At 38.9% G+C, this 14,666-nt stretch overlaps 2 protein-coding genes across 3 annotated transcripts in view; one reads left to right on the top strand and one right to left on the bottom strand.

The window, feature by feature from the left end:
- Nucleotides 1-1,114, top strand: part of RGS20 (regulator of G protein signaling 20) — a 40,609-nt gene extending 39,495 nt beyond the window's left edge. The window contains exon 5 of the mRNA XM_074987178.1: nt 903-1,114. Within this exon, the coding sequence (XP_074843279.1) occupies nt 903-1,091 (189 nt within the window). The 3' untranslated portion in view covers nt 1,092-1,114. The remainder of the gene's footprint in view (nt 1-902) is intronic.
- Nucleotides 1,115-1,116: 2 nt separating this feature from the next.
- The window catches only part of TCEA1 (transcription elongation factor A1), an 80,274-nt gene continuing 66,724 nt past the window's right edge, over nt 1,117-14,666 (bottom strand). For both annotated transcript variants that reach the window (XM_074987176.1, XM_074987177.1), the window contains exons 8-10: nt 14,466-14,612; nt 12,550-12,621; nt 1,117-7,201 (exon numbers count right to left, since the gene is read on the bottom strand). In XM_074987176.1, coding sequence (XP_074843277.1) covers nt 7,193-7,201; nt 12,550-12,621; nt 14,466-14,612 — 228 coding nt within the window. In that variant the 3' untranslated portion in view covers nt 1,117-7,192. The remainder of the gene's footprint in view (nt 7,202-12,549; nt 12,622-14,465; nt 14,613-14,666) is intronic.

Raw genomic sequence — 14,666 nt, 5'->3', positions numbered from 1 at the left:
AATGAAAATTCACTTAAAATTAGCAAATATAATTGGTTTCTTGTTTAAAAAAAGATTATAATCTCAAATACAATCAAAAGCTTATTAGCCACAGTCGTGGAAAAAGAACTACTTGTATACAGGTACAAGAACTGCTGAAGTTTAGTTCCAGTTAACATTTTGCCATTCAAACTGCCACCTCATGGAAAGTTAAATGTTCACAATTTCAGTCTCAGATGGAACCATTATACAGCTTTTGGCAATTCATGTCTAGGTCTGCTCACTCTTTACTTAAGGGATTGCTTAAACACTTCTGTAGCTTCTGAGTCTCTGGGACAATATTTATTCAAAAGAAAACAAAAGCTAGTCAGATAAAATTAAAAATTCACTCCATTGCTAAACAGAAAGAACAAGAATTCCAAGAGTATATTCAGAATTTAGCACAAATAGAATTCAGGCTGTATTGTTTAAAAGTAAGGTTGGCTTTTTCAGAGGATTCCACTACCACTCTAGGGCTTTTTCTAAACTGCAGGCTTCTGTTGGGAGACGAAGTGTCTCTGCTGAAATCTGCTGTTTTGGAAGCATTCTGCCAACATCCCTGTCTTCCTCATTCTACAAGGAAGAAGAGATGTCTCAGAAGAGGAGTTTTTCTGCAAGATTTGGCCCCATGTGAATGGGCCAAATGTCAGAAAAGCCCCTCTGAACAGTTGTCAGCAGTTCTTGACAATCTAGAAACAGCATAGGAGATAACTGCATACAAAATCTGAAGGCAAAGAGAATCATTATCACTATGTCTGAGACCTTTTTACACATTGTTTGAAGAGTGAGGATTGAAATGATAAAAAAAAATCTTTTTAAAATAGGTAGAGCTGAAAAAACATGTGCACGATTACCAATGTCAACAAATGCTTTTTAATATGCAGGTCAGCCTGGACTCCCGAGTAAGGGAAGTTATCAACCGAAATATGCTGGAACCATCACAACATACTTTTGATGATGCACAACTCCAGATCTACACCTTAATGCATAGAGACTCCTACCCACGATTTATGAACTCTGCTATTTATAAAGACTTGGTTCAATCTTTATCTGAGAAATCCGTCAAAGCATAGTATTTTTATTACTGTATTTATTTAAAAAAAAAAAAAACAAACAGAAATGGAACTCTGGGCTACACCAACCAACAGGGAATTTCAAGTTAATAGAATATCTACCTGAAAATAACTCAGGTACATTTTAATATAGACTGTCAATATTTTAACCTGCAGAGGGCTCTGACACAAGCTAATTGCAGCCTCTGATCAATTTAAGTGACACTCTGCAAAGGAGAATGTGAAGATAGATGTTCTAAAAGTAGTATTTTTACAATAGTAGACTGTATTTGGGCATGAACTCTTGTACAGGAAGTTACAGTTGCCACTCTGGAAAGAAAGAAGGAATACTCCGACTTATTTTTTTTTTTAAAACAGTGTCAGTTGTGACCACTCTCACCCTCCCAAACCATTGTGCAGCCACTTTAGAGACAGTTGTGCTTTTCATACTTGGGTTATGCTATACTAAAGCTTCACATTTTCTAATAGTACAACCTGGCCCTACTTATGAAGAAGAGATGGTACAGGTACTTGTTTTAGAGTGGCCACCAGATACATATAAGCATTGTGCTCATGGAAATTGAACATTATAACTTCAAGATTATGGAAGCTAGTGGTTGGAATAATATTGCCTCTAGAATTCTTATTGAAAAAAGTGTTATTTTACTATCAGAGTCTGCTGAAAACATTTTTAAGTTCATACTGTTACTGTTTATAAAAAACTGAAGAATTTAGGAAAGGGAAGAGTCTGGGCATTTATAATCATAAATAAAGCACAAGAATTCTCATGTGTTGTTTTATTCACTGCACAAGCAAATAATAGTAATTAATATTTCAGTATTTAGTCCCAGAGATCTGCAATAGCAGCCATTTTATGTGTTCACAGACATTGTAAATTCTAAAACACAGGCCAGCTTGTTTGTGGGTTGTTTTCTTCAGAGGTGATATTTGTATTCTTCACACAAAATCAAGTTAAAAGAAGCTTCCAGGGATATGACATTAATTCAGGCTCAGAAGATCTCAGAGCAAAGCACTATTCTGCTACAAGCTTCCTACATACATTTCTGGTATCCCTTGTACTATATTGTACTTATATGTGCAGATTAGCTTTTTTTGCGAAGCCTCCTACCTATTAGGATATGGCATTTCAGCACACCCCAAATTAGTTATCATAGCTAATCCAGGGAAAAATTAAACAAATTCCCTCTGATTTGACAGATTCATTTTATTATGTTGATCAATCTATAGTAATTAATCTAAAATACACTGTAGTTTAATGTAATTCGCATTACATATATTTCAGTTTACTATAGATTTCCCTTCAGTGGTAGTTTCCTACGTTTTGATGTGAATGAAGTCTGTGAAATGTGAAGCAGAAAAGTACGTGGGGAGGAGAAGAGTGGCAAGAGACTTTGGGGACAAAAACCCTGAAGGGGATTCACACAGATAGTTTTGCGTTGCTTTTTCTACAGCTTCTATTGTAATATTTCTCCAGCTCATCAGCAGTTCTCCCATTTGGGCACTGAACTCCTGCCAGGAGGAGTGAGCAGGGGGCAAAAAAATACAGGCACATGCACATGCTAATTTACTTGCTTGTTGAATGCAGCATGCAGGAGATGTGTTTTCCTCTCTCTGTGTTAGTCCCATTAAAACAATTACAGAGCTTTGTCAGTACACAGTATCAAGGGAGAAGACCTGATACAAGGTAAGTTGTAAGCAACAGCTGTGACCACCATCTATTTCTATAAACACAACTGCATTTAACATGTCAGTTTGGGGGAAAAAAAGTGATTTAAGCAACACTGAACAAGTAAAACTGGAAAACACTGCTGCCAGCAGCCTGTGAGGTTGGACAGCTCCATTAAAAAGAAAAGAGCTTTTTTAGATCACTGATTAAAATCTGATCCAATTCAATAGTGACAGCCAGTTTTTACTAAAATATATTTAGCTGCTGGGTATCTGAAATTTGAGAGCACAGTCCAGTTCATTGACATATACACAAGATACTATTCACCTTAATAGTTTCAGTTTACAAGGAAATTTACTGGCATGTGGGGTTGTGGACTCAGCACTAGCCAAAAAAAATCAAAAAAGGGCATGTTGGTGAGGTAGCACTGGGAGAACTGCACTGACTATGCTGTACTTAAGCAATACATTCATGTGGTTACATCAGGCCTTTCAGAAGCACCAAGCTGACAAAGTTAAACTAGGCCACCTTCAGCTTACTAGCAAGATCAGACATACATGCTTGAAAAAAATTCAAAGCTGTCATTTCATGAAACCAACAATTTAGTTTTGTTTTCTCCCATCTTTTTAATGATGCCTCATTATGAGACAGGAGACAGACAGGGCAATGTGCCTCATACATAACGCAATCGGTTCTAGTCTATTATACTGAATAGAAGAGACTTCCTAAATTAAAGGGACACTGTCCAGAATTTTTTTAACTGTTATCAGACTATTAAAAAATGAACATTTTAAAATCTAATTTGCTCATTTCTACTGCTTGTTTTTGCTTTCTGCATTTCACTCGGACAATTACGCTCAACTTGTCAGTTTCCTAGGAAAATAAAAACTAATGGAAATATCCCCATTAATTTCAGGTATGAGTAAAACACATCCTCCTTTCACACACATTTCCAGTATGTTAGACCCAAGCCTCTTGACAGCATGCCTTAGAAGTATGAAATATTAGTGCCTCTTCATTTTAACGGAATTTTATGCATGATTAAAAAAGGTTAATTAAAATCACATATAAGACAGCCTATTCACTATATTTTGTTTCACTATTCATAACTACAGATAAGCTCCTCTCTAGTGAAACACACTAATTGTTACTAAGGGCCAAGTTTTGATTTAAATGAATTGGGAAATACTAATTACATTGTTCTACCAGGCAATTATTACAGAAAGTAAGACGACAAAGTGATCATACCTACACAAGTTTTAAGAGAACAAATGAAGTCAAAACCATTATGACAGGATTAATATATCCCGGCCTGAAAATAAACATTGCTGGTTTGCCTTGGCATTTATCTAGCAGCAGGACATCATTAAGCTGCAATAACCTTCTATTCCACTGGCACTAGCTTTTAAGTGTCTGCACTTTATATACCAATAATTCCCACAGAACATTCATACTGTTAAATGGTGTTCTTTTCCTGAACCCACTAAACAATATTAAAATTGCATGGACCCCTTCAGTCAGCACATCAACTGAGGCCATTCGCATTGTGCTTCAGACTGAACTTTAAATTCCAAATTCATTAGTACAATATAATGAAGTACAATACAGCACAATTCTGTAGGTTACACATTTTAAATCACATGAAAATTTGTTCCAGTAGCATGGTATATCTAAGTTTTCTTCTCAGAGAGGGTGATCTGAGACACAAAGAATGATCATTAAAGCCTATCATTAAAGCCATATGACATTTAAAAGCTAATAATTCACCTAATGAAGAAATTGTGTTTTACTTCGTAATCTAAAGACACTGCCAAGCTTTAAACTAGTAGGCTATGGTTACACGAGCGAGTTTTGTTGGCAAATTGTCAAGAAAACTTGTTGAGTGTCCACACACAGAATGAGATTTGTTGACAGTATCTCAACAAAACCCAGCACATTTTCTGAAAGCCTTCTGCCTCTCCCATATGAGGAAGAGAGGCTTTTGTTGACAAGTTCTGTTGACAAGAAAGCTGTGGACGCTCTGGGGGGGCCTTCCCTTGATGGGCAGAGCATCCAGAACAATGGGCAGCCCTCTCTGCTGTGCTTCTGGGTGCTTATTAGGTCGAGAGAGCGGCTGGCACTCAGGGCACTCTGACAGAGCAGAGCGCTCTTCTGATTCGCTTGTGTGTGTGACTGCACTCTGTCTACAAAAGTTTTGGTGGGAAATGTCTTCTGACTGACTTCTGTTGACAAATCGCTGTAGCGTAACCGTAGCTTTAGTGATTGACAGTTTCATCCAACTTGTTAGAGAGAACACCTTTCATATTAGCACATATTACAATAACTTAATGGGAACTATGAGACTCAATTTAAATCAACAATTTATCTGGCTCAGTAGGTAACAGGGCCCTTAACTTGTCCCAATAATATCAATGGTAGTTTTGCCAAAGCAGTTGCAGGATCAAGTCCCCAAAGCTGTTACTACTTATTGGTTGTGACTTTAGATGAAGGGTATCTCGTTCCAGTTCCTAAAGGACATCTGCAAATCATGAAAGCCAGTATCACAGTTCAGACTGCTCTGGGAAGTTTCACAAAACCCAGCAGGTGCAGGCAGGGTGAATTATTTTATCCTCTTATTAAGGGAGGTTATCCTTACATATAAGAGAGGAGACAGGTTGACAGTACACAGTATGCGAGGATGTTCATGCTTCATGTTGTGAGAAACTTCACTTCATGGAGTTCCTGTTCTGTAATTCACTTAGGTTTCCACTGCTGTCAAAGTCCAGCTGACATCCAAGTAACAAGGACTACATTTGCTTAATACAATCTGTCCTTACAGAACGGTCCACAAATAAAAGGACAGACACACTGACACTAAACATCTATAAGTTAAAGTCAATTTGTTATTGTCTGAGCGAATTTGAAAGAACATGATCTCATGACATTTTCAAAGATAGATAATTAAACCAGTCCTGCTAAGTTTTCATTGTAAGTTATTCTGTGCATTTTTAAAAACAGTTTAATTTTAAGAATATATCTGAATTATAGCAAAAAGTCAAGTAAGAGTGTCCAAATTCTGTCCATAAAAATCAGCAACAACATTTGAAACCTCTGAATAATTTCTTACAGAGCAAAATCAGAAAAAAAAATTGCATCTGCCCATTCCTGTTAAGGAGTTTATTCTCCAGAAACTAAATGGATTTACACATGTAATTATCCTAAAATTCCTCATGCACTGATTAGACAGATACTTCCCATCCCAGAGTTTAAATAAATATAAACATAGAGGTGGCCAAAAAAGAAAGAATCTTACGTCCTCTATTTATGCTGGTTCTTTTCTAAATAGCACTTGCACAATGTTTTAAAAGGTTCCCTGTCAAAAAACACATTCTAATAAAATAAATCTTTCTATCATCTTGGATGGTGAAAGATCATAACTTTAATGATTTGTTCTGGTCTCTGATCTGATCATTGGCATCATTGATTCTACATTTCAAAATAAAGTTTATGAGCAGTTCACAGGAACTACTGCCATTTATATGAATTGATGTGCAGTAGTAATATTACTTTCCAAACCAGTTTATCTTTTTTATCAACTGATTTACTGACTGCCATTTGAACAGCCTACCACAAAATGTCTGTGTTCATTAACAAAGTCTAAAATAAACTGTGGTATCACACACATAAGCAAAACAAAACAATTAGATCAAATTTAAACAAACTATTTAAGTAATTTTTCCATAAATAAAGTCTGGTGGTAGTAATCTACAGGCTTTCAAGCAGTACAATAAATTGGACTGATCAGTGCTGGTTATATAAGCGATCTCAGGAAAGCACCGTAAAAGAAGAAATCCATTAACAAACTACCAAATTTCATGATACGAATTTAAGCATTAATTCATAAATGCTATGTACAAACCAGACAGAGCCAACAAGCTGCAATTTAAACACTACAGCAGATTTGGTATAATCAGAATGAAGTTAGTTGCCCTTCCTTCCTGCAAATTTAGTAGGAATATGCCAGTAAGAAACAAACGCAAATTTCATTCATACATTTTTAACAGAGCTGAGAGAGAAAAATATGTCTGGGTGAGTATGTTTTGGGCTGTAAAAAATTTACAGTACATTGCTCACATAGTTAAGAAAAACAGTTCAGTTACCAAAAGTTTATTGATAAAAGTTTAATGTCGACTTACTTATAAAAATGAAAAAATATTTTAAACATACAGCATATAATTGCGCATCCAGGCCTTACTGACTACTAACTATAGGAAGGTGCTTAAGGAAGGGCTGGCTGTGCCGAAAATCAAAAAAGGGTAACTCCAGGGATTTATGCTGCTTTTTAAAAAAATAATACGTTTCTCATTTGCAGGAACCTAGATGCCTGGCCTAGTTCTTAAAGCTAATTACAAAATCTTCGTTCATACTGGTCCAGATGTCTTGACAATTGTTTCTTCTAACAGAACTGTCAAAAGAAAAGAAATATTTTATGAGATATCTGCATACAGCTTATTTCTATCTCTCTGCAAGAAGGAAGAGAAGATGACACCCCTCTAATATGTAGTAATTACCATTCTGAGCATTTGCTTACATCCATATTAGCATTTTTTCATTCAAGAATTTCTACAGGGACAGAGAACATCATTTTTCTGTTCATTAGCCCAAAGTAAGTGCAAATAAAAATTATTTGGTCCAGTAGCCATTTGTATTGGTATGAAAAAATTTCTAGATTTGGCAGGTTGTTAAATGCGTTTATGTGAATGTCTGACCTAACATTAAATAAAAGAGCAAAATACATGTCGAGTATATAAAACTTCAGAAAAGTGCATAAAACAAAGAATATTTTTTCCAAGCAGTTTTCCCAATTTTCTGCTACTGATGTGTTTAACATGAAGACAATATATGATTTTGGGATACAACAACTGAACAGGGTGAAAAAATATCTGAATTAGAAAAAAAAACCCAAGTCTGACATTCACAATTCGCTGCACATGGCCCAATTAAGGTAAGTAAAGAAAAACACGTTTTTTTCCTTCTAACTATAGTATTGTGTTGACTCTACAAGGCCAGCGTAGCTCACCAAAAACTTTTGAAATCATACTCCAAAACACAAGATACTGTGCAAGTCAAATCCAAAGCTTTCACCAAATTTTCCCCCATTACCTACCACCAAATTATTCCTCTCATAATTCTAAGATTTTGTAACTGAGATCTCTGGAATATTGTTAAGAAAGGGTAGGATGTGGGATGCACACTTGGTACAGCTTTTCAAAGAGCTGCAGTTAGTGGAGCATCTGTACTCTTGCTTTCTTCTTTGGGTATGTGTCATTGTGGATCCCACTGTAGCTAAATGGGAGCAGTATTTTCTCCAGATTATGCAAATGAAGAATCACAGTGGGATCAGTCAAACAGGGATTTGAGTACTGCTCTTCCAAACTTGGTATGTGCCTTGGCAGTCATATCAACTGCACAGTGTTTCACAAAGGCCAGTGGGCCTGCTCCACAAAGCTGTCTTGCAGATCTCAGAGATCAGTTTATTATTGAAGCAGGCCAAAGACATTGATGTTCAGAGGGAGAGGCTTACCAACCAATAAGACAAATAAATCGGATAATCCACTTTGATATTCTCAGAGAAGAGAGGGGTTGGATTTTTGACATGCTGGATTATGATCATAAGGATCATGCCAGGCTCTGTCCTGTTGCTTTAAAGCAGAATGCTAGATACATACACAGTGCAAAGGATGGATAAGGCAGTCTAGTCATGACAGGCTGCACTTGTCTGAATTTCCTTTAACCATAATACCAGTGTGTAGAGACCAGCTTGATGGCTAGCTATAATATTGAGTATTTAGTAACAATTCAAATGAGGAAAGGTCTATGAGCTGTAAGAGAATCCCATTACTTCGCCACAAGGGAGCAGGGTTTCTAACTGTAGGGCAAGTATGTAGAAAGTTAAGGGATCTCCATATCAAAAGACGTGAAAAGGCCAAGTATGCCTATATCTGAGTATAGCTAAAAGATGGACTTTAAGACAGCGGGGCTGGGGCCACACTTGGCCAAAACTTAGAAGTGGCCATGCTAATGGCCAAATTGAAGAATACTGAGGCGCTGAATTAAATAGTCAGCGCTGCATTAGCATTCGCATGTTGCCAGCCGTGGCGCTTCAAAAGCACCGCTTTCAAACATCCGTGGCTTGGCATGGCTACATGGGTCCTTTTCGAAAGGACCCTGCACATTTTGAAATCCCCTTATTCCCCTCAACTGAGAGGAATAAGGGGATTTCAAATGTGCGGGGTCCTTTCGAAAAGGACCCCCATGTAGCTGCACCGAATGTGTTCGAAAGCAGCGCTTTCGAAGCACCATGGCCAGCAGCATATGAATGCTAATGAGGCACTGAATATTCAATTCAGCACCTCATTAGCATTCTTCGATTTGGCCACTAGCATGGCCATTTCAGAGTTTTGGCCAAGTGTGGCCACAGCCCTAAAGGACAGTCCTTTCTTCAGGAGGAACACTGCATCCAGAAACTTTGGTCTTATGGGTCTCAACTGCCCGCTGTTTTGACCTGCCCAGAAGGAAAACCATTTCCCCACCTCAAGGAGTAAGTCTTGCTATTAGAGGATATCTTACTCTACACAAGAAATCGCCTGGGTCTGCAGGAAGCAGCCTGTCAGTCCTTGGTCAAACAGCCTACATCCATACTATAGGATGCACTGACCCTGGTTCTGACACAGCATGGCCAAACCCCATGGGAAGACAGAGTGGCTGACTGGAAATCTGCAGATCCGATGGTCAAAACTGCCTTGGCTAGTAGGGGAAACGATGAACGTACCTGTGCTTGTCTACTCTTGGATACAATCCTGGCAGATTGGCATACAGAAATCTTTAACCACCACCAAGCAGAAAGGTGTCTGGAAGACAGGGTTGCTGTGAAGGAGTGTTGTACCTCCCTTGAAGCAGAAGTCCTCACACCTGGCACCGTCTGCCATAGCAAATACACGAGAATACCACAGCGGTGAAATATTGGGTCTAGGATGGATTTCCGGTGACCGCTGGTGCTTGTTTACCCTTTTCATGCTTAGAAACGTGCCAGGTTGTTCCTGATTCCTAGCAGTCATTTAGTTATTGGAGCCACTTGGTACTGGTGGCAGCATTTCCAGGGCTTACCCACTGGTACGCCAAGTGAGGATGATCAAGCATCTCAGTTTCCAGAGTGTGCATTACCCGCACCCAGCTCTTGAAAGGTCCTGAAGTTTTCCAGTGCTTCTACCAGCACTAAATGTACTATCTTGTTCCAGGACAATGATGAGAGACCTTTAGATAGTGAGAAGGGTCATTTGGCCTTGTGTCATTTCTCTCTGCAGTCCAGTGACCAGCAGGAGAAAGGCACCTCTTCCTTCTGCAAAGGCAGTAACTGACTCCTAAAGGCCTGAGAAGTAGGGCCACAGTAGTATTCTGTATATGCACAGAGGGCTGGGCTGGTTGCTGACTATACTGCTGTCAATCCCAGAATAAAGCAATTGTGATCTGCAGAAATCCTCTATTTTCTAAACAGCAGCACTCCTCATAGACCTCACCAAAAATTATCTCTGCTCTACGTCAGAGAAAAGGCAAGGCCTGGGAACAGTCAGGAGTGTGCTTCTTCCACTGATTCATAAAGTTGCCTCTGCTCTGAAGACTTTGTCAATGTAGTTCTCTCTCTCTCTCAATGCTGAGTGTGCTCTAAGTCTACATTATTAATGCTAAAATTAATACCATACTGAAGTATGCTTGGTATCACAGCCATGCTGGTAGAGTGTGCTGCACCACAATCAGCTCCTTTCTGTGGATCTCCAGTGCTAGGTGTGACTTGCCTTCTGGTATCTTCCTGTGTCCCTCTTCATGACAGAGCACAGAGCCCTTCCACACCATTCAGGGGAGCCTCCTTCAGCACTGGTTCAACCGCTGCAGCATCAGCTGTGACATTGGGCCTGATGCTGCTTTTGCTGCCAGGAGTGGTACTAGTCCTGATGTTGATGCCAAGCCTGGCTTTAGCACAACTTTCTCTGCTGAGGTCTTCAGAGTCACCCACTGGCCAGTTAGATGCAGGCTTGAGCATTAAAAAGGATCTTGGAATTCAGCTCTTCTGTATCTGATGGCACTTCCACAGACAGCTCTGGAAGACAGGGTATCAGCTTTGCATCCCATGATTTGAGAGTTCTCACAAAGAGGGAGAGGCAGAGTGAGTAGAAATTCAAGACTTTCCCATGTAGATCACATGCCTGCTGAACCAATATTTCAGAGGAATTCGACAGTCACAGGATAGAACATGCCTGAAGATTGTAGGTATGGGGTCCACTATGCCAAGCTGCTGTTTGGGGAGGTTTGGCCAGTGTGTGTTCACATCTGCACTTGGGGGTGAGGGGAGGGAGCTGGAAGGCTGCAAACAACTTTCTATTTGATTCAGAATGTAAAGGGTTAACCAGTTAACTGGTTACCCAGCAGGCATTATACTTACTGGGTAACCAGTTAACCAGACTGTCAGCTGCACTGGGCTGACCAGTGGGAACCTGGCAGCAAGTGGGATCCTGGCTGCGCTGCTGCAGCCCCAGCCCTGGGCAAGCTGCAGCAGCCCCAAATCTTGCTGCACCAAGTGGCCCTGGTGGGGGCATGAAGAACCTGGCCCTGGCCACAACAGCATTCCTGGTAAGACCCTCTCCCCCACACCACCCCCATATCCTGGGTGCCCTGCTACCATCAAAGGTTAACCGTTCTGGTCAATATTTGCATCCCTATATTTGCAAAAGCACTCTAAACAGAGTAAGGTAATTAAGAAAAAAAAAAGAATGAAGATGGTTCTGAAGAATCTCAGAAGATATGAAGGAGCGTTTTGAGACATTTATTTGTAGCTCAAGTCCAACAGGTTGAGCACTGGTTAGATTTTATCTTGTCACAACTATTAATAAGGAATTGAAGGAAGATTGCAGACACCTCACCTTTTATGCCCTTATATAGGAACATGATGAGTAACTCGGGGGCACATGAATATTCAGAAAAATCCAGTCTAATTTGCAGAGGCTCTTCTGCAACTACTAGAGTAAAATCCACACTGACACATACTTGGGAAATGAATTCTACATACTGTTAAAAAGCTTGGGACCTTCTTTTTCCAGCATATTTATTCATGATGCGTTTGATCTAAACATTCACTGGCTCCTGAGACCAGCAGTGATTTCTTGGCACTGATCCAGGACATTACAGTAAATTGAAGAACTTGATCCACTATACTTTTTTTTTCTTTTTTTCTTTTTTTTTTTTTTTTAAATATGAAAGATTTAAAGATATATTGCACAGGACATAAACATTCTTCATTTGATCTGAACTTCTGGTTTAGAAGTGTTGTTACTGAATCTTATTGGAGAATCTAACCTGAGGAATACAGGACTGTCTAGATCAAATACTTTCATTTTGCTTTCCTCCAGGTCTTTTGAATTAAAAATCTAGCTGTTCTAAAAGCTTACAAATCCAGTAACACTTGTTTTACACTTTGGTAAGCTTTAACAGAACCTTAAAGACAAAACAGGACTACAGAGAAATATGAAACCTGTTTTAATGGAATAGCTAACCTGATGGCTCAAACACTATAAATATAAAAAAAGCTTCTCTTCCAAGTATATTTCTAACTTAAAAAGTACTTGGCACTATTTATGATTTATCAAACTGGCTGGAGGGAAAAAAAAAGTTAACAACTCTACGAGGCTTTCTGTCATCAGAAAAGTAAACTAGAAACTTGACCATTTGCTACACAATAGATAGAAGAGAACAAAACTTTACCTTCCATCTGTTTCCACATTCATTACAAACAACAAATGTTGTCATAGGTTCATCAGCACTGCGGGTTTGAACCTATAGTAAGAGAAATGGGGAGAAAAGGGGGAAAAAAGTACTTTCACCACGGTCTTGTTCAATCAATGTATAATTTTTACTCTATGCTAAAATAAAATATTTTTACCCTAAACAAAACTACTGCAAGAACTGTGCAAATGTGTTTAAACATTTGAATTTGAAATCCATTGTGTGAGAATGGTTCAGTGTTGCATTTTAGGTGTCTGTGTAAAGTGAACAAGAAGTCCTGTGGCACCTTACAGACTAACAGATATTTTGGAGCATAAGCTTTCATGGGCAAAGGCTCATTTCACCAGATCCATGGTGGGGGTGGTTTCCAGGGGGGTATTTAAAGAATGGGGTCCCAGTAAAAGGGAGGTACAGAACTGACAAAGTCTATTCAGCAAGGTGGAAACGGCCCGTTATCAGTAGTATGTATCAAAGAAGGAAAAAAACAAGTCAGATGAGGCAGAGGGATGTGACCCATTGTCAGAGTCTAATGGGGAGATATTAACACCCAGAGCAGAGAAGCTGCTTTTGTAAGGGGCCAGCCACTCCCAGTCTCTTGTTTAATCCTTGGTTGATGGAGTCCAATTTGCGAATAAATTGCAGCTCAGAGATTTCTCTCTCCATTTGATTTTTGACATTTCTTTGTTTTAGGACTGCTACTTTTAAATCTGTTACTGAGTGTCCAGGAAGACTGAAGTGCTCTCCCACAGGTTTCTGTACATTATCACTCCTGATGTCTGATTTATGTCCATTTATTCTTTTACGTAGAGACTGTCCAGTTTGGCCAATGTAAATTGTAGTGGGGCATAGATGACATGTTATCATCACAGGACCTAACATCAACTATACCATCAGGAGCTCCTTTACCTGCACATCTACTAATATATGACATCATGTGCCAGCAATACCCCACTACAATTTACGTTGGCCAAACTGGACAGCCTCTACGTAAAAGAATAAATGGACATAAATTAGACATCAGGGAGCCAGGGCTGGTCAGTTTCCTGGCTCCCTGCCACTCTGGGAGCCAGAGGTCACTTCTCCCTGGCCTGCCCCAGCAGCAAGGGCTGTCTGCCCACCTGGCTTCCTCCAGCTGCAAGTTAAGCACAACTCAAAGTCATGCCTTTCGAGGGTTTACTGTATTATTGAAATCAATACAGACTTGATTTTGTAGTGGGAGAGGCATGAAGAGAAGACTTGTAAATCGGGCCCTGTGTTAATAAAATCGCAATACTAATATTCATGTTAATATTCAGAGGTTTTCTACATACAGTATTAGCCATCACCACCACAGAAAAACAGTTTAAGCATACTGAACACTATTTATATCAGTAAATAGCTAAAAAGGAGAGTCTAGCAAAAAAACCCACAGTATTGCTGAAACATAAAAAATACCTGTCACTGTTAAGGAATTTCTTTCCTTAAGAACATTTTAATCAACTTTGGTCTTCATTGGTGATTTTTAGGGAGACCACTTCTAGTTACATCAAGTTGAGGGATACAGGAAGGATTAGCAAAGTAATGATTATTTTCTCCATAGAAGCAGATACAAATCTATGAAATACTAACTTAAATAAGAGTATTTGGAAATAAAATCTTGCTGTTCATAACTGCTTATAAAAAGAGGATTTTTGTTGCTAATGTTTAATCTTTCTCGAAGAGTAGAATATTCATTTTTAGGCTAGCTTGAACAAAGAAACTTTTCAGAGCAACTCAAATACTGATTTATTATTAAACAATTTTCTTCAGCTGTCAAGTTACAGACAGCCGAAATAAAAATTCTTTAAAAATGAGAAAATGTCCTTAAAACTGAAGTTCAGCCTTGACAAAAGAGAACAACAAGAATGATTATATACCTGCGTGTAAGTGCAATTCTTCTTTTTACATTTGCCACAAGTAAATAGGTCAGTCTGGGTGCCTCCTGTCTTAGCCATCTGGTGCTCTCTGATAGCTTCTTTGGTCAGATTTTTGCGCATCTCTTTAAGCTCATCACTTGCCATCTCCTGTTATGGGAAAAAGAAACAGTCTACCATAACATTCTCCGTTTTCTGTTGGGT

This window comes from Carettochelys insculpta, chromosome 2 (assembly GCF_033958435.1).
Source record: "Carettochelys insculpta isolate YL-2023 chromosome 2, ASM3395843v1, whole genome shotgun sequence".
NCBI lineage: Eukaryota > Metazoa > Chordata > Testudines > Carettochelyidae > Carettochelys > Carettochelys insculpta.
This window is presented reverse-complemented; position numbering and strand designations above follow the sequence as displayed.